The 21122-nt window shown below is 38.9% G+C and overlaps 1 protein-coding gene across 3 annotated transcripts in view; it reads left to right on the plus strand.

Moving 5' to 3' along the window:
* Positions 1-21122, plus strand: part of BEND5 (BEN domain containing 5) — a 1404194-nt gene that overhangs the window by 377525 nt on the left and 1005547 nt on the right. For all 3 annotated transcript variants that reach the window (XM_048861237.2, XM_075131860.1, XM_075131859.1), the window contains exon 4: positions 15693-15787. In XM_048861237.2, the coding sequence (XP_048717194.1) occupies positions 15693-15787 (95 nt within the window). The remainder of the gene's footprint in view (positions 1-15692; positions 15788-21122) is intronic.

Consider the following 21122-nt stretch of genomic DNA (forward strand, 5'->3'; position numbering starts at 1 on the left):
TATTGTTTCAAAAATTAGATGCCCCAAGAATAAAATTTTACATTTCTTCTTGTATTACAACTCTCTGGACTAAGCAGTTTACTCTTAGTGTTTGATCTGACTTTGTGTGAGTTGTTAGAACATTTGTCTTTTGAGTAATTTGGTGGCAAATTTAGGGCCCACTTCTGCAACCCATGTCCGTGTTAAGTAGCACTTTTTCAAGCAAGTAGTCCCACTGAGGTCAATGGGACTGTTTATGTGTGTAAGTATTATTTACTTTAAGGGTTGCTGACTCAGTGCCCTAGAGACTTTAAGAGCAAATTTTGCCCTCAGCTGCAAGATATTCTTCCTTTATGCCTGCAAGGGGTAATCTTTTATGCATAAAAGTTCACAAAAATTTAAACTTTTTTTCTTGCTCATGAGTTGTGAAGATTTAAGTTTGTAAAGTAGTATAAAAATGTGATGAATTTGCATCACAGTAGTCTAGATGAAATACAAACGTGAATTCTTGATTGTACCACTAGCATGTATTTATGAGCAACATCCAATTCTTAATGAGAACTTCAGTACAGCAGAAACCTTATTTTTCATGTAAATGCTGATGTGTGCTGAAAGTCCTCAGGATTCCAAGGAATCTGATGGATACAACGTAAAGTAACCGAATGGATTTTAAGATTACGACCAGGATTAATTTTTTTCCTAGAGAAAAGAAACCATTATTTTTCCGTGTGGAATGTGAAGCCATTATTCATGAGCAATCCAGAGGAAACAATATAGTTAACAAAGGGAAGATCAGGACAGCAGCAAAATGGTCATTTTCATCGACTTACTTTATGTTCATGTTTTAGCTACTTATAAACTGTATATACTGACCAAACATAAAATGGACCAAAAACTGATCCCAGAGGGGCATCTACCGAAGAATGTGGTGGTAATGGTTGCTGAAGTAAAAATACTTTCCTTCTGGGGTTATTTTATCTAAATGCTCTACAATTAGACTATATTGTTTAAAATAGGACAGTGAGGCTTACTGTTTAAATCCTTTAGTGTCAAGTTCTTAACCACTTGGCACCCATTGTCCTGACCTGAGAGGGTATGATTGAAAAGGTTGCAAATGTGAAGGAGAGCAATGCAAATTAATTGGCTTATTGATATTGCTATTGAATTGTTAATGTTGAATGGTGCAGTTATTTTGAACACAATTGAAAAACTTGAGTGAGCCATAATTGCTGTGGGTCTGAAGAATGTCCCAATCTATGCCATCACAAGTGGAGCTGGGTGAAATTTGTTGGACAAATAAAAGGAGGACTTGTGGCACCTTAGACTAACTGTCTCTAAGGTGCCACAAGTCCTCCTTTTCTTTTTGCGAATACAGACTAACACGGCTGCTACTTTGAAAGTTGGACAAATAGTTTCACTGAAAAATGTAGTTTCAGATCAACCAAACTATTTGTGAATTTGGGTTGAATTTGGCAAACAGTTTCAGCTGAAAAAAAATCAAAAGTCTAAAATGCTTCCTTTAGGTCTTTTAGAAATGAAATATTTTGATCTTTTTATTTAGAAATTTAGCTACATTTGTTTAAATAAAACAAAAAAGGTAAGATACAGCTGAAAAGAAAATGCTAAAAACAAAAACTCTCCTCATACGCCCAGTAGTAAATCCTTTGCAGATTTGAGATCACATTCAATCAATGTGTAAACAGATTTAATGCCACTTTCAATGGACTTGCCTCAATATACACCAGGGCTGAATTTGGAGTGACAAACAAGATTTATGTGGGAGGGGAATACGAAGTTTGGACTGGAACAATAATAAAACTTCTGCCCCTTCCTTAATTAAATCCTTTTTGATATCCCTAAATTGTTCTTTTGTTTGGTTTTGATTATATGACAAGTACTATACAGTTTGATGAAACACTGGTACAATTAGGATAGGCTACTAATTTTATTTAAACATTAGAAGTTTTCCACAATTAATCCAATTTATAGTTTTAAAACAGTAAGGGATGGAAAATCAGTGTTTCTGTTAAAATTACATGTAAAGAAATGATTGAAGCTACAGTATAAAGGCAGGAAGCTATATCATTGCTAATCAATCTAAAGAGCTCTCTCTTACAGATGTCAATACAAAGTTAAGTGCTAAAATAATTGTAGTGTAGGCTTTCTCATAATTACTGTTGTTCATTTGGCATGTTGTGCAAAAAAAAAGAAAAGGAATTTGCTTTGCAGTCAGCAGCCGCAAATCTCTAAGGAGAAGGCAAGAAGATAGCAGAAGGCTGATAGTCATCCATCATTCCTGACAATTTCACAGCCTGAAATAACTTGACAGAAACCCAGAACAAAATGTTGAGAATTGAATGCTGCTAAACTGAGTGAATTGACTTTCTGGTGTCACAGCAAGACCTGCTTGAAGTGGCTGATGATTCTGTTTTCAAAACCGTTGATGTTTGAAACCATCTCCTGGTGTGAATACTCTTAGCAGATCTTTAAAATAGCTCCCTGGCTTCCAAATATTTGCATTTTTCTTAAATACGATTTCTATGAGCATAACTAAATGCTGCAATTTCGTTGTTTCTGTATGTGCTCTTAATACAACATTGACTCTTCGATCATCAGGTATTTGGACTGGATTCACTTCTGCTTGTGCAGCGCCAGTGGTGGTGGTGAGGTTAGCACCCTCCTGTGCTAGTGTGGGTGGCAAACAGAGGTAGCAAGGGTAGGAAATGTTTGCATTGTTGACCCTGGCAGCATTAGGACTTAGTACGGGCATGCTGGAACAGCAAACACTTCCGGCGATTGGGCTATGCCATCTCTCTCCATGTTTGCCTCTGTTCTGTGGCTAGCTCTGCTCCACTTTCAAGGTGCATTGTTGGGGCATTGCAGAACTTCTCTCTCTGTGGAACCTGGGAGTGAATTGAGCCCTTTGAATTCGTAGTCTTTCCCCAGTTTTGTGAATATCATTTCTTCTAACACTTTAGCTTCCCTCTAATTTAGAATGGTTACAAATATTTGTAGCGAAATGATGCAAATTGTTGAATAGTTCTAATTTAAATAGCATTCAATATACAAAAGGGGATTATTTTCCAGTTGTTTAAATGAAAAAGACTGGAAATGTTCCTTAATTATGATAATCAGACACTTATTTGGCAATAAACATTGCTTAGTTTCGTTTCCCATTCATATTTCAATGACTAAATTTACTTCTAAAGTGGTTATACATTTTTATTGTCATAAAGAACATAAACTGTAGGACTTCCATGGAAAGAGTATAGGTAAGGATGTGGATTAATATTTTGCAATATATAAAGCATCTTAGATCTGTAAAGGACCGGGATACAGATAAGTCCATAATGTATATGAACATTATACATATGAATAAAGTACACTATCACTTATCTATGAAATGAAAAGTTTAGCAAATTTTATTTCTCATCGTAGTGGTCTAGATTTAGTCAGAAAGGAGCCTTGTACCACACATGCATGTGTCTAAAGATTTTGAATAAACGCCTTGTAAATCCATTAAAATACTCAGCTGTATACTCAGATTTCTTTGGATTTTGTCCAAACTTATCACATTTCTGATGGACATATTTATTTGATTAAAGGATGTACTGAAAATATAGTACTTTATATTCAGTTACATTGCTTATTTAACTCCATAGTAAATTTACAAGAAACAGACATTCCCGATCTCTTACTTCCTCAATGATGGTGCTGTAGCAATTGTTTGTATATTAATGTAGTTATAGCCAGTATTAAAAGGTTGCACTACCAAGCCAATCAGTCTGCAATATTGTGTTTTATTTAGGCTCTTTGCAAAAACAATAAATGATATCTGTTATACTGAGGCATAGATCCAGTACTTTGTGGCATCCATAGTAACCTTACAACAGCTCCAGGGATTTATAAAAATTGAAAATATGACTGTGGCAAACCAATTTTATTGAATCTTTGTGCTAAAATCTCTTATGCACACTACTGCTACTTCTTTCGTTGGGGAGGGGGTTGGAGGGGGAGACATGATTTTCCTCTTGACCATGCATCTGTTCAGAAGGTGGGGAAAAAGCTGACTTGCTCTACATTTCAATTCTAAGAAAGTTAATTATATATTGCATCTGTATAGAGTTGTTACCTAATCAATATAATCCATCCTAGAAAGAATTTCTACTGACAGACAACTGTCATTGTCACGTATTCATCAAAGCTTATTTGTTTACATAACATCAATAAAGTGAATAACAAAGCTTCTTTGAAGACAATTCTCTAATTATCTTGTATTTACATTGTTACATAGACTAGTGTGACCCAGGAATGTGCACCTTTGTAGGAGGCTACCTTCAGGGAACGGAACGTTGAACATATGCAAAAATATCATTTATTTATGTATGTTTTTCATGCATTTCCAAAAAACTGTATTAAAGTTTAAATAATTAATTTGGGGTTTTTTTACTTTTAGTTTGTAAACCAGAATTTTATTTACAGTCTACAGTTACTTACAAATGCTTTTCAGGCAATGTGAAGTTGTCATCCATCTGACAAAGATATTTTGTTTGAGATATTCATCATTTTGTGATGTGTGTGTTTTGTTTACATTGCTTCAGTAATTTACTACTGGGACTAAAAGTTGCTTTTGAGGTTTAAACACACTGCAGGATGCCAAAGAAGCAGCAGATTCTTCTGTATATGAAAGCTTTTGGTCCATCAAGTTATCAAAAGCTGCCAGAATCAAACCTGAGATCTGCCATTATAAATAAGGTACTGACAATTCTTATTGTGAAAGGTCGTCCCAGGGGTGAAAGAAGCAGAGAGAACTGAATTGCTGTGGCTTTTTCTTAGGACTTCTCTGTGTATATAATAGTATATTTCCTTTGGAAGTTTATGTATTATACAGTGACATTTTGCCATGATACATTTTGGTGCTGAAATAGCCATTTGAGCTCACTTTAACAGACATCAGGATTCCATGTTTATGATTAGGGCTTCTGTTTTTCAGGTTTATTCATTTAATTTTTCAAGGTGTATCTTTACATAAAACTCAAAAATTCCCAGATGCTGGAAAAAATGGGGGTTTTCAGGACTTTCTCTTTTCATATACTGTAATGAATAACATATATTATATAAAAAGAAAAGGAGTACCTGTGGCACCTTAGAGACTAACCAATTTATTTGAGCATAAGCTTTCGTGAGCTACAGCTCACTTCAGCGATGAAGTGAGCTGTAGCTCACGAAAGCTTATGCTCAAATAAATTGGTTAGTCTCTAAGGTGCCACAAGTCCTCCTTTTCTTTTTGCGAATACAGACTAACACAGCTGTTACTCTGAAACCTGCCATATATTATATAGGTTTCAGAGTAACAGCCGTGTTAGTCTGTATCCACAAAAAGAAAAGGAGTACGTGTGGCACCTTAGAGACTAACAAATTTATCTGAGCATAAGTTTTCGTGAGCTACAGCTCACTTCATGGGATGCATTCAGTGGAAAATACAGTGGAGAGATTTATATACACAGAGAACATGAAACAATGGGTGTTACCATACACACTGTAACGAGAGTGATCAGGTAAGGTGAGCTATTACCAGCGGGGGGGGGGCAGAGAACCTTTTATAGTGATAATCAAGGTGGGCTACTTCCAGCAGTTGACAAGAACGTGTGAGGAACAGTGCGGGGGGGGGGGGGGGGGAGATAAACATGGGGAAATAGTTTTACTTTGTGTAATGACCCATCCACTCCCAGTCTTTATTCACGCCTAAGTTAATTGTATCCGGTTTGCAAATTAATTCCAGTTCAGCAGTCTCTCCTTGGAGTCTGTTTTTGAAGTTTTTTTGTTGAAGAATTGCCACTTTTAGGTCTCTAATTGAGTGACCAAAGAGATTGACGTGTTCTCTGACTGGTTTTTGAATGTTGCAATTCTTGATGTCTGATTTGTGTCCATTTATTCTTTTGTGTAGAGACTGTCCGGTTTGGCCAATATACATGGCAGAGGGGCATTGCTGGCACATGATGGCATATATCACATTGGTAGATGTGCAGGTGAAAAAGCCTCTGATAGTGTGGCTGATGTGATTAGGCCCTATGATGGTGTCCCCTGAATAGATATGTGGACGTAGTTGGCAATGGGCTTTGTTGCAAGGATAGGTTCCTGGGTTAGTAGTTCTGTTGTGTGGTATGTAGTTGCTGGTGAGTATTTGCTTCAAGTTGGGGGGCTGTCTGTAAGCAAGGACTGGCCTGTCTCCCAAGATCTGTGAGAGTGATGGGTCGTCCTTCAGGATAGTTTGTAGATCCTTGATGAGGCGTTGGAGAGGTTTTAGTTGGGGGCTGAAGGTGATGGCTAGTGGCGTTCTGTTATTTTCTTTGTTGGGCCTGTCCTGTAGTAGGTAACTTCTAGGTACTCTTCTGGCTCTGTCAATCTGTTTCTTCACTTCAGCAGGTGGGTACTGTAGTTGAAAGAACGCTTGATAGAGATCTTGTAGGTGTTTGTCTCTGTCTGAGGGGTTGGAGCAAATGCGGTTGTATCGTAAATGGATCGTGTGGTGTGGTCTGGATGAAAGCTGGAGGCATGTAGTTAGGCATAGCGGTCAGTAGGTTTCCGGTATGGGGTGGTGTTTATGTGACCATCGCTTATTAGCACCGTAGTGTCCAGGAAGTGGATCTTTTGTGTGGACTGGTCCAGACTGAGCTTGATGGTGGGATGGAAATTGTCATTACTCTTTGCAGTTGTATATACTGTAATGAATAATCTCTTTGTAACCTTCCCTAGTGCACTTTAATGTAGTACTGTTTCAAACACCACTATATTAAAGCACAGTAGGGAACCATTGGTGCACACCAGCAATGTCTACATGGACCAATTAATATGCAACACATTAGCAGTCAATATTACTGCTCCATGTAGACAAGACCTCAGATACAAATAACCATTTTTGGTGTTTTCCCAATGTTTTATGGGGTATGTATCTATCTATCTAATCAGCTGAAAATCAGAAGCCATAATTAGGCTTAATTCAGAGAATAAATATGTAATGCCAGTTCCTTGAGACAATAGCCTCCTTGACCTTAGACCAGAGTTAACTGCTAATCTTTTATTTGTACATGTGAAAATTATAAAATGGCAAGAAAATAACTTATCTGAGTTTTCTAGCAAGCCTTCTAAATTTCTGTACATTCTGTTCCTGACATAGAACCACCTTAGTTCAAATCAAATAATTGGTTACACAAATTGTCAAGTTTCTGAGTCCTTGTATTTGCCAAAACTCTGTTTTCTCATAGTGCCAGTGTAAACCCAACTAAGATTCATGAGAAAAGCCATGAACACTTAAGTTAGATATGACTCCCTATTAAATTAAAATACAATTAATTAAAATATCCTACCCATATTTCTAAAATATTTTTGGTCATATAGCCTTTAGTTGCTCTAGGCATGGCTTTCAATTTTTCTCAGGGATTGTATACAAGAGAGAGCTACGTTTGACAACTCTCACTTTAGATCCACATGTACAGTAATTCTGTAAAATAATATGCTATCAATTTTTAAAAGAGCATTCCAAAAGTATTTCTCACATTTACATTTCACAGAGAAATAAGCTACTTTAGTTTCAAATGCTAGTTCAGGTCCCTCAACAGATGTAAATAAGTACAGTCGTTCAAAATTGTTGTATATTTGTATTAAAAATCTTTTTTTATGTAAACCAGCACTTTTTGAATAAGGAGTACACTGATTAAATCTCCCCAGCTGTCTTTAGACGTTTTCATATGCTGCAGCTAAATATCTTAGAGTTTTTCTGGTAATTTACTGCTGTTAAGGAGAGAATATAACATCTCCATGAATATCTCCTTTAAATTTAGCCAGAAGATTATCTAAGTAAATATATAGACAACTCTTTTGAAATAACAATCTATGAAAACTGTTTAATAAAGAAAATGTTTCTTATGTGTATAATTCAACCTTATCTTAATTGATGTTTATATTTGGATAGGTTTTACAGTTGTCAATATTCTTGTAAAATATAATGTAATCTGGTCTATAGTTAGGGTAATATAGTTACAAACATGAACAAAATATGGTTGTCTTGTAAGTTCCATCCTTTTGGCTTTTATTGTTCTGTGTTGGTATCACCCTTTCAGTAAATCAGACATGAAAAAACCATGTGCAGAGTAGAGCTGTGATGAACAGTGTAAAGAAAGGATTTGTTACCTCCCGACAAGGGGTATCTTGACAAGGGGTGGATGTCACGAGTTCTGGAGAGAACTCCGTCCCTTAATAAGGAAACTGTCTTTGTACTTCCTAGAAATTTCAGTGTAAGCATCTTTTGCAGCCCTAGTGTTACCGTTTCATAATGATCATCGAGAGGTCCAGATGCTGTTCTACCAGTATAAATCTAATATGGAATCATGGGACTGGAAGGGACCTTGAGAGCTCACCTAGTCCAGTCCTCTGCCCTCATGACAGGACTAAGTATTATCTAGCCCAGTGGTGGGCAACCTGCGGCCCACGGGCCCCACGTGTGCCCGTCAGGGTAATCAACTGGTGTAATTTATCTTAAAAGTCACAATAGCATGGATTATGAAGTCCACTGCAGAGAATAAAAGCACACATGCTACCTGTGTTCCTCAGATGATGAAAAGAACTTGTAGAAATATTTGATCTATGTAGCATTCATGCGGGGTTCATGCACTTGGCAACTTTCAGGGCACACCGGGAGTGTTGTGTAGGAGCAGTGCACACACGGCTCCTCTCAAGGGCATGAACCTTGGAATCTCGCCCAGATGACATGAACCGTGGGAAGCCTCCCAGGACTGGGCTCAAGGCCCGAGAGCAAGGAATGCGATAGATATTGGTAAATAAGAATATTAAACAAAGCCAGTGTATTCCTTTCATCTGTTGGAGTATGTAATGCGCGGGGGGAGAGAAAGAATAAAAGAGAGGGTGGAAAGCTGACAGGAGACCAGCCCGTCGGCGGACCAGCCTGTTTGCTTGCTTAAAGCCTTGTTCTGTCTTGTATTTGAACCACAACAGATCTACTCCTGAAAAGGAAGGTTGTAGGATCTTCAGGAGAGGGGTTGTCTTTTTTCTTTTCTTAAGTGTTTTGCACAGTGCCTAGCACAATGGGGCCCAATTTCCAATTCTTTATAAGTATTTACTGATACTAAGAAGAGTACCAGTGCTGTAGAGCAACTGGGAGAGTTTATTTTGTTTTAGGATGTGGCCACCACTGCCAAAGGAACTGTGTGTGGAATAAGATCCTGCACTCCATCACTACTCTTCAACTCTGTGTTGCAGAGGGATCCAAATTGTAAAAATAGAGTTTGCTTTTCCATGTGAAGGTTTGAAGCAAAAATAAATAGGTAGAAATCAAAGGTAAGCATGCATAACACTGATGGAAAATCTATCTGTGTCTAGTTACAGAAGAAATTGTTAGAGCTTTTTACCTTTGTAAAGCTATGATGACTGCAACACTGTCAAGATCACCAAGCCCTCTTATGGCCAAAAAGCATTGGTTGTGCATGTTAAAATGACTTCATTTTCTCAACATAGCAGGAAACATTGAAATGAAGAGACTGGCAATTTACTTATTTTATTTTTGGGCCTCTCCCCCATATGCCCACCTCTCAGCTTCTTAAACACTCTAACCGCTTACCCTGCCCTTACAGATTCCCATGATAAGCATGAAAGTCTAGGAAGGAAAATCATAACCCTAAACTACTAGATACATCAACTGCAAAAATCCAAAATACACTGCAAACACTGGCAATGCTTCTCCCAAGCCTTTCTTCTTAACAGTGCTTTTTTTATCCTCCTCTCACTCTTGGCTTCACAGCTTCTTCTAAGCCAACCATTACGCTTGGAACATCTCCTGTCACACTCTTCAAGCCTTCATGTCATATGGATCTGACCCTTTTTGTCTGTGCCTTCCTCAAATCTGATTATAAGTGTGAAATCCTTTGGGCACAGACTGTTGTCTTCTGTATTTTTTTAGTGCTGGGCAAAATGACTGCACACAAATGTATTTTTTTCTACTCTCTAACACTTAGTGCAACTGGTGGCTATTATCTTCCATTCCTTTCTTTTGAGAATGTCCAGTATTACATGTCAGTCCTTTAAACTTGAATATTTGGACTGGACTACATCTCCCATCATGCACCATGCTCCTTGACTCTTCTTAAGTCACCTTAGTGCAACACAGGAGTCCCTCACCCTCATGTATCATGGGAGATCTAGTCCCATTGGGAAACTCAGTCCAGAAGAGAACTGCAACTCCCAATAGGCACCAAGCAGCATTTCCAATTTTTTTTTTTTTTTTTTTTTTGGTTTTCAGTTGAAACCAAAACTTTTGCTTTTGGGATATTCAGTTTTTATGAAAAGTCAAAATTTTCTGTGGAAAGATTTTTTTTTTTGGGGGGGTGGGGGTGAAAGTTTTTTCATCATAAACCAATGGTCTGTTAAAGAATAGGTTTTTTGATGGAAAATTTTTGACCAACCCTCTTATTTCTTCACTATGTTTTGGGTCTGATAGACCATACAGGGGAGCCAGACTTAGTGCAGGGCCTTGAATATGGGAGCAGCAGTTCCATCGTGTGCATCCTCTGATCACTCAGAATCGCCTCTGTGGCTATATGTCACAGTCTGTGCGCTTTTTGGTCAAGAAGGGGTGGGTCTGAGATGTCCCTCTCCATAGTATTCCAGTCCAATAAAATTTGTGTGAAATAAGGCTGATCTCATCAATACAATCCCTTCTGCACACATTATGTCTGTGAATAGATGGCTGTGCCCTGTATGGATCTTGAAATTCCTGTGTGTGTACATGCGTGCGCATAACTGCATTAGTTCTGAGACGAGCAGAAACCTCATCAGAAAGAGCTGGTAGCCAGGGAACATTATGCAACTGGCAATTAATTCTGAAGAACATTTTATATTTCTAAAGTAATTATGTGCCATTTATTGAAATACACAAATATTGGGTAATACCTCCTCCTTCATTTACTAGTCATAGTTTCTCATGCCAAGAACATCAAATCAAATACTTTGCTGCAATAATAAATTTGATCATTTTATATTTGGTATTGAGATACATCCAACAGCATTTATTTTTATTAAAAATCTGTCTTATTTTAATGCTGGTATATGTGATGTGCTAAAATTTACCTTCTCTCCTCTTTAAGTATTTTAATGAGAGCTCCAGTGAGGGAGAAAATCCTATAATTCACAAGCTGTAAACCTTTCTTTTCATTATCTTTGTAAGACTTCAGTACCTGTGCAAAGACTTGACAATTTCCAGGTAACAAAACACAGGTGCAGCTGATTAACAAATCTGCTAGGGCTCTGTATGATTCCTAACATCATCCCTCAGTAGGTGAGAATTTCTTTCCTTGTGACAGCAGAGAGATGTTAAATATTTGTTAACTAATGGGGGTGGGAGGAGAAGGACTAAATGCCATAAAGTTTTAAACCTTTTTAAACTTGAAAGGAGACTTGTTTCCTATACAGGAAGAAAGAATACATTGGTTATTTTAAAATGTTAAAGGTATTTAATTAAATTTTAAAAGGTCAAAAAAAAAAATAACCTTTAGAAGCCTTTGTTAGGAAATTTGTACAATACTTAGTGTACTGTTTGTTTTCAGCCACTGGTGGCAACTTCAGCTATTAGTTACTGAATCTGCATTTTTGGGTTCCTTCACTATCTTATATAAGCATATACTTTATATAACACCTTTTATCCTGAAGGATCCCCAAATCTATGAAATACACACAGATCCACAGAAATGCACCATTGTTTGGTGGGGAGGCAGCGATATCGTATTGCCAACTACATGCATCAAAAGTTATGAGTCAGGCATCAAGTCACGAGATTAGTTTAAGAACCATGACTTTTTTTAAAAGGGGTTTTTTTGTTTTATTTTGTTTTGTTTTTTTAGCCTTTATGGTACACTTAGGTCACATTTTCAATATTTCTCTGCCACTGTGGGGGTTGGCAATTTTGTTTTTTCTTTAAAAAAAATCTGAGTCTTGTTTAGTCCCATGACTTCAGGAGCTGGAACTTTAAGGAAAGCACCAAATATTGTACGATTCATGATAGTTGACAACACTGGCAACCAGCTAATGGACAGCAGGCTACATAACAGTGGTAGGAGCAGAGAGAAATTTGGTCTAAAGCACCAGGGCAAATCCCCACAGTTACCAAAATACTATGGGATATTTAATGACCATGCAGAGTGCAAGACCTCAGGTTTTAAAATCTCATCTAAAAGACTCCCACTTAGTGCCATTGCACAGTGCCCAAATCCTGTATCTTGGATGGTTGAAGGGCTGAAGTATTTCTGCTGGATTCTGAAACATTTAGGGTCTGGCTACACTGCAATGTAAGCCCAGGGTTGGTGGGACTCAAGTCAGCTCACCCGTGTTAGGGAACCCTGGGTTTGAGCATCTAGATTGTAAAACCCTACATTAAAACATTCTAACCCATGGTCCAACCCAGGGCACTGATGTCCATGCTGCAGTGTGCAGACCCAAGTCAAAGTAACCATATCCCAGAGTCCCTAGTGTGCCCCCTTTCTGTTCAAAATATGGCCACTTTATCCCTAGGACCTTGGGGCACTGTGGGAAAACTTTACTGCTCACCCCGAATGCTACAGGATGTTTTGATGATGACGATATTGTCGCAGTTCTCATAAATGGCTACGCATATGACTCCGCAGTCTGAATCTTAATGCACAGAGTTGGCCACACTGAAGGCACGGGAAGTCTGTATCAATGATGTTTGATGCAGCTCTGTGGTGCCTTTCACGTGGAGCCTGGAGATAATTTCATTGATCCTGCTCGAACTTGTCACATGCTGATCTTGTCAGAGACTGCCAGTGACTCCTGTTCTGAGCCATTTGCTCAGGTTCTTTGGGATTGATGCCAGCCCACTGGAGACTGCTCTTCATATTATCTTTGAAGCGCTTACATGGATGACCCTTCTTTCTTTGGCTCTGACTCAGCTCCCCATACAAGATCTGTTTTGGGAGACGGTGGTCTTCCATTCGGATGACTTGCCTGGTCCACCTAAGTTGTGCTGTCAATAACTTTTCCTCAATGCTGGTTGTGTTTGCTTTCTCAAGGACCTTAATACTGGTCACTCTGTCCTGCCAGCGAATGCTCATTACGGAGTGGAGGGAGCACATGTGAAATTGATCAAGCTGTTTGTTGTGACCTCTATAAAGAGTTCATGTCTCAGGAGAGATGTTAGAACCATTGTACTGTAGATCTTAAATTTGGTAGAGAGACGGATGTTGTGTTTGGTTAAGAACTTTTGTTCGAAGTTGGCCAAGGGCCTGGCTGGCTTTACTAATTCTGGAGGAGATTTCTTTATAAAGGGAACCATCACTTGAGATGGTACTGCCCAAATACTTGCAAGAAGGTGGCTGGCACTGGGACATTGGAATGAGGTGCTGGTTGGAACAAGACCTCTGTCTTTCCAAGACTGATGGTGAGGCCAAAGAGCTGGGATGCTTCAGAAAATCTGGCAACGATGACCTGAAGGTTGTCTTGTCTATGAGCCATCAAGGCACAGTCATCTGCAAAAAATGCCTCAACGAGAAGCCTCTCCAGTGTCTTATTCTTAGCAGTGAGTCTTTGATCTTCAAAGAAGGAGCCATCAAGTCGGTAGCTGATGTATATCCCCTGATCCAAGTCCCTTGTTGCATGGCTGAGAACACAAGCAAAGAATAAGTTGAATCACAAATTGATTTCCTCCACCCAGTCCCCCGGAACAGTCTTCACATGCTAGAGAAAGGCAGTTTCCCTATCTTGGCGAGGGCAAAGGACCTATCAGCTACCCTCACCTTATTTGGCCCACTCATTGAAGCACAGTGTGTGTCTCCTCTACATCAGTTGCCAGTCTCTTTTTAAGCATCCTCTATTACTATCAGTGTTTTTGTTTATGCTCTTAAACGAGTTGAGTATTGAAATTGCACTAATCATGCAATGTCACCCATTACTACCTCTCAGAAGCAATAAAAAGCCTGCAAGTAATGACAAGGTGGTTAGAAAATAGCAATTCAATGTGGACAGTGTATACCTACTCTTGTTTTTATGATTTATTAATCAAGAACATAAAAAAGGACAAAAATCACACCAGCAGCCGATTTTACTTGTTTGGCAAATGTTTGCTTACTGTATCACTAACTTGTATGACAGTACTGCATTTCAAGAGACGTTTGCATAGCTTATTGAGAAAGCTGCATATTTTTCTGGTTAAGGTGTGTACATTATAGTTACATTTTTTTGCACACTTCACTGACTGAGCTGCATAGACTGCTTTAACTATCGCTAAGAATACTTGACTGATTCAGCTGCATATTTTAGTGCTTTTGATTTTTGTACTTTATTAATTCAGTGTCATACTTTGATAAAATTCAGTTCTATAGTGGCTGAATTTTAGGTCCTGCCAATCTAGCTCTATGCCATACTGAAAGGACTGAACACATTGTTAACTGCTAATGGGACTGTGAACATTAGTGGCTGAAATTTTATACTCTGTACTGTTTGGTTAAATGAACTGCATATTACTGTTTTTATATACATTGCTTATCCAGTTGTGTACATTTGCTCAACTCATTATATAAAATCAGCTCGATTGGAATAAGAACATTTTCTACCAGCTGTCTGCTATGAGTCAGTTAGCACGTCACAAAATTAGCAGCTTTACTTTTTCCAACAGTGGCATGATTGTTTCCAAAGTTAAAGCAATTGGTTTGGTGAACTTGTTTTTTTCACTTACTCCATGCAAACATCCAGAGTAATATACCGATTTGTTGCAACTTAATTTGCTTTTACAAATTAAGCAGAGCTATATAACAAATAAAAAAGCCTCAGACAAGTAAAATGAAATGCTTGTACATACAGTACAAAATTAACCAAGTACCTATAAAGGTTTGAACACACCTGTGAAAGAACTGTGCTGTGCACTCTAAGTGTAAGAGATAAGGAATAAATAGAACTTTCACAAGATGGACATTACATCCAATAAAGAGTCAACCTAAATACTGGAAATAGAAAATATAAAAATTAACAAATTAAGCACATAGCTTAGTGAGCAAATTATAAAAATGAGCTCATGATGACCCATAAAAAAGCAGCTCAATGAGCAGAATATATTATATTCAGTCACTCAGATATGTGGCTTGATCAGTAATGTTTGTAACAACCCCTGCCCCCACCTCAACCAGCTGCAGTAAAAGCATGCATCTCAAAGAGGGGTGTTCCTCCCCTTAACACCAGGGAGTTACGCTAGCTGAAAGTTTAGTGGCACCCAGAATTGCACACCGTACTCCACTCAGAACTAGTGAGGCCTCAGCTAGAGCAGGACAATTAGCTCCCTGAATATACTGTACCTTATATTGACTCCAGAAAGTTAATATGTCCCAAAATGTTATAGCCTTTTTTTACAACTGCATCACATCTCATATTGAACCTGTGATCCACTATGACCCCCAGATCCTTTTCAACAGTACTGCCATGTAGCCAATTATTCCCCATTTTATAGCTGTGCATTTGATTTATTTTCTTTCTAAGTGAAGTACTTTGCACTTGTCTTTATTGAATTTCATCTAGGAAACATCGTGTAGGCATGTATGTAGTTACTTTATGCTTTTGTACAGAAAGCAAATGAGAGCTTTGTACAGAACAGATTGTAGTTCATAACGACTATAACTGAGGTTTTTTTCTCTGTTTTTCAGAGGGTAATTTTCAACATTGTCAACTTCAGTAAAACAAAAAGCCTCTATCGTGATGGAATGACTCCTATGGTGAAATCCACAAGCAGACCAAAATGGTAAATTATCATTCTAAAATTTTGCTAATACCAGAAGAATTTTGTTTTGTTTGGCACTTACCTGAGTTCAGGTGCAGTATCGAGTATCTGTGAAGTAATGCTTTTCATCTAGTGCCATATTTCAAATGGATTGACTAAGACACCAGCAGGTGAAATGACTTGATCACATACAGTACAATATAGACAACATAAAAATGCACACACACAAATATCATACATATGATGTTGTACTTTTGTTTGATGACACGTAATAAACATATCTACTACTAATAATATGCAAACCTAAGGAGCCTGTCTTAGAGTCCTTACACATACAAAACTTCCAAGAAGTAGCTAAGAGATTTGCCTAGTTTGGATTGCAGAATTAGGCCATAAGTGAAGAGTAATTTACTTCATCATTCAGAGACAGAAGCATCATTCCCCCGCTGAAGTATGCTAAGTTGTGCAAAGCTCTTACCCTCCCCATGCACGTGTGCTGGGGTCATTCAGAAACTTGCCATATGCAGTCTGTGAGAACAAAACGGTGGCAGCTTTTCGTGCTATAGGCAGTGCTGGGTGCCCCACAGAATGGAATGTCAATGCCCCCATCTCCTTCTGCAGTGTCTGGCAGTCTAAACATGGAACTGGGTGGTGGTGGTGGTGGGGAGATGCATGCTACAGCCTGTGGAAGTATGTTGCGGCCATCATCCTCCATATGTTCCTCCACCGGGTATTCTGCCTGCTGTGTCCTGGACAGGTACAATGTCTCTACATACCGCTAGTGATGTCGTGCTGCCAAAGAAGCATCACTGGGTAAAATGCTGCTCCCCTGAAGTCAGTAGCCAAACTCCCATTGATTTCAGTGGGGATAGGATTTCACCTTTAGTGTCTAACTAAGAGGCCCCTCCAGAATCTAGAGTGAGGAAGCCTACACAAAGAATCTAAGCTCTGACAAACGGTTCTTGACCTGGCGTGAAGTGGCCTGTGCTCTGAAACATGGATCGATGTTATATTGGCTTTAGCCCTACAAATTCAGCAAAGTGAGAACATTTTACAGTCATTACTCCTAACTGGTTAATTCAAAATAAATGTTTGAGCGATCTGCATGTGCAAGTCATCTGACTCTTATACATTTACCTTTCTTAAATATGTCAACTGTTAGAAGATTTCCACCTCCATAATGTTCAGTTTTTGTTGCCATAAGATGCATTCCTATAGAAATGTTTTCATTTTAATCACTCAAGATGACAATTTTGCCTTAAGTTAGACTGTAAGTTCATCTGGACAAGGGAAACCTATTTTACCATGTGTTTGAGCAGCACCTAGCAGGATGTGGTCAGTCCTGGATGGGTGCTACTACAATACATATTAAATAACAATCATTTGGTGCATAGCTACTGCATGTACAATCATGTTAATTGTGTTTATTATTTTATCCCAAAAGAGTCTTCTTTTGAGTCAGGTCCAGATCAAATTTAAGTGATTTTTATCATCTTTCAAAATTTCTTTTTCTTTTCCAACCAAGTCTAGTGTTTTAAATTAATTATTTTGTGTATGTTAATTTCAGCCTTAAATCAACTGTTGCTTTACTACATAAGTTATTCCTTATTTTGTTTTCAAATTAAAATGTAAATCTCTTACAAAAATGTGAAATAGGTTCTTTCTAAAAACATATAGAATCTTTAATTATTTCTGAAAACCTGTTTCTCCTGCATTTTCCAAATGATTTATTTATTTTTATGTTTTATATTTGTGGGGGGTGCATTTGCTCTCATGAAAGTGACGGATGAATAGCAGTGCCTGGAGCCAGGCACAGAGTAGGCAGCAGGTGCTATGCAGCTTTCTCCTGCAGCCCCATCGCTGCACTCTAATCCTGTTTCAGAAATCCTCACTCTAATTTATGGAGCTATTTACAAGATATAAAACAGCTTCAGCAATGAAATAGATATTTTACATTTAAAATATCATTCTATTAAAAAGAAATAATTTGTTTTCTAATAGTCTGTTTGAAAACATCCTGTTGTACTTTGAAGAAGCACAGCAATCCATACTCTTACCAGGCTCTTAGTGATATTGGGGTCTCCTCTCAGTATGATTTACTATATTTTAATGTTAATGGGAGTTGTGTGCACACCAGGGCACCCTTCAGTCTTTGATATACAGTATGTTCTTTCTTATAGCTGAGTGTCTTCCTTTCAGATTATTTCTGAGACATCTTTACAGCCATTTCTATACTAGTTTCCATGGTATTCTTGTGAAACGTGTAAAAATTATTTTCCATGTTTTCATTTTGTTGGAGCAGGTTGTACTAGTACTTACAGTTGCTAACACAGCTTTCGGGTAGCTCTGATTCTTTAATATGAATGGGATAATTCCCAGTCCTATTCATTCCCGTGCTGTTTGCTGCCTGGTATAATTATTCTGAGGCTAGTAGGAGGTGTTGGGTCATTGGGACTCTGCAAAGGATCACAGTGGAGGATTCATGGCCATAGACTGTAACATAATCTAAGGTGGACGTAGACATGATTTAAACTGTTTTCAAAGTCAGCATTTTAACGGACATGATGCAGATGACTGGATTAGACAGAAAAAACTATGATACAATGCAGATTTCTTAAAATCAAGGTAAAAGAAATCAAAGTTCTAGAAGCAAACCTCTAGCTATTTGCGAACACAGAGTTCACTGTTGTACTTATAAAGTACACGATACTGGGTATATATTATTTCATCTTCATTATGACTGCCTGGGCAGATTCCAATGCAGTTGCATGCTCCATACCGAAATTCTCCACAAATTCACTTGGTCACAAATCATTAACAGAAGTAACAAGGAATCACAAACTTAATTACTTGTGCTTCCTTCTTTTACACAGGCAGGTTTTGGTTTTGAGACAATAGAAAACAGAAGAATCTGTTTTCCTCATGTTCAAGAGATGCATGCATACAGATCCTCTAAGTTAAAGAAGTATGGGCTGGATGAATGGACGATAAGGTGGATAGAAAGTTGGCTAGATTGTCGGGCTCAACGGGTAGTGGTCAATGGCTCCATGTCTAGTTGGCAGCCGGTATGAAGTGGAGTGCCCCAAGGGTCGGTCCTCGGGCCGGTTTTGTTCAATATCTTCATTAATGATCTGGAGGATGGTGTGGATTGCACCCTCAGCCAGTTTGCAGATGACACTAAACTGGGAGGAGAGGTAGATACGCTGGAGGGTAGGGATAGGATACAGAGGGCCCTAGACAAATTAGAGGATTGGGCCAAAAGAAATCTGATGAGGTTCAACAAGGGCAAGTGCAGAATCCTGCACTTAGGATGGAAGAATTCAATGCACCGCTACAGACGAGGGACCGAATGGCTTGGGAGCAGTTCGGCAGAAAAGGACCTAGGGGTTGCAGTGGACGAGAAGCTGGATATGAGTCAACAGTGTGCCCTTGATGCCAAGAAGGCCAATGGCATTTTGGATGTATAGGTAGCGGCATTGCCAGCTGATCAAGGGACGTGATCATTCCCCTCTATTCGACATTGGTGAGGCCTCATCTGCAGTACTGTGTCCAGTTTTGGGCCCCACACTACAAGAAGGATGTGGAAAAATTGGCAAGAGTCCAGCGGAAGGGAACAAAAATGATTAGGGGACTGGAACACATGACTTATGAGGAGAGGCTGAGGGAACTGGGATTGTTTAGTCTGCGGAAGAGAAGAATGAGGGGGGATTTGATACCTGCTTTCAACTACCTGAAAGGGGGTTCCAAAGAGGATGGCTCTAGACTGTTCTCAGTGGTAGCTGATGACAGAACAAGGAGTAATGGTCTCAAGTTGCAGTGGGGAAGGTTTAGGTTGGATATTAGGAAAAACTTTTTCATTAGGAGGGTGGTGAAACACTGGAATGCGTTACCTTCGTTATCTAGGGAGGTGGTGGAATCTCCTTCCTTAGATATTTTTAAGGTCAGGCTTGAGAAAGCCCTGGCTGGGATGATTTGGTTGGGGATTGGTCCTGCTTTGAGGGGGTTAGACTAGATGACCTCCTGAGGTCCCTTCCAACCCTGATATTCTATGATTCTATGATTCTAAGAACTGAAGTTATGGGCTAATTTTAAAAAAAAAAAAATGGGGGTGGGGTGGGGGGAAGTGTTTCCCACTGGTTTTAAATTAGAAGCTGAATGTTGCATCCAGGACAGAATTTGACTCTGTGTATAGACAACATCTGGATATCATGGATGGATAGGCCTCCAGAGACAAAGATTTTTTTGAAGAATCTTTATATTTTGTTCTGAATGTAGTTATGTGAACATGGCTTCAAGCCTCTCAATGCCTTCAAAGTTTGATTCTTGACTGGAACAAGTCAGTGCCAAGAGCTCTAGACGGAGAGTGTCAAACACAAGTCAGCATTTTTGACCAAAAAATTAATGAGGAGTCCTTGTTGTACCTTAGAGACTAACAAATTTATTTCGGCATAAGGTTTTGTGGGCTATAACCTACTTCATTAGATGCATGGAGTGAAAAATACACTAAGCAGGTATAGATACACAACACATGACAAGATGGGAGTTGCCTTACCAAGTTGGGGGGGTCAGTGCTAATGAGGCCAGTTCAGTTAGCGTGGATGTGACCCATTCCCAAGAGTTGACAGGCAGGTGTGAGTATCAACGGAGGGAAAAATATTTTTTGCAGTGACCAACCACTCCCAGTCTTTATTCAAGCCTAATTTGATGGTGTCAAGTTTGCAAATTAATTCCAGTTCTGCAGTTTCTTGTTGAAGTCTGTTTCTGAAGTTTTTTCATTGAAGAATGGCCACTTCTAAATCTGTTATTGAGTGTCTAGGGAGATTGAAGTGCTCTCCTACTGGTTTTTGAATGTTGCAATTCTTGATGTCTGATTTGTGTCCATTTATTCTTTTGTGTAGAGACTGTCCGGTTTGGCCAATGTACATGGCAGAGGGGCATTGCTGGCACATGATGACATATATCACATTGGTAGATGTGCAGGTGAATGAGCCCCTGATGGTGTGGCTAGGTCCTATGATGGTATCCCTTGAATAGATATGCCAACAGAGTTGGCAACGGGGTTTGTTGCAGGGATTGGTTCCTGGGTTAGTGTTTCTGTTGTGTGTAGTTGCTGCTGAGTATTTGCTTCAGGTTGAGGAGCTGCCTGTAAGTGAGCACTGGCCTGTCTCTCAAGGTCTATGAGAATGAGGGATCGTATTTCAGGATAGGTTGTAGATCCTTGATGATGCCCTGGACAGGTTTTAGTTGGGGTCTGTAAGTGATGGCTAGTGGCATTCTGTTACTTTCTGTGTTGGGCCTGTCCTGTAGTCGGTGACTTCTGGGTACCCTTCTGGCTCTGTCAATCTGTTTCTTCACT

This window comes from Caretta caretta, chromosome 8, assembly GCF_965140235.1.
Source record: "Caretta caretta isolate rCarCar2 chromosome 8, rCarCar1.hap1, whole genome shotgun sequence".
NCBI classification, from domain to species: domain Eukaryota; kingdom Metazoa; phylum Chordata; order Testudines; family Cheloniidae; genus Caretta; species Caretta caretta.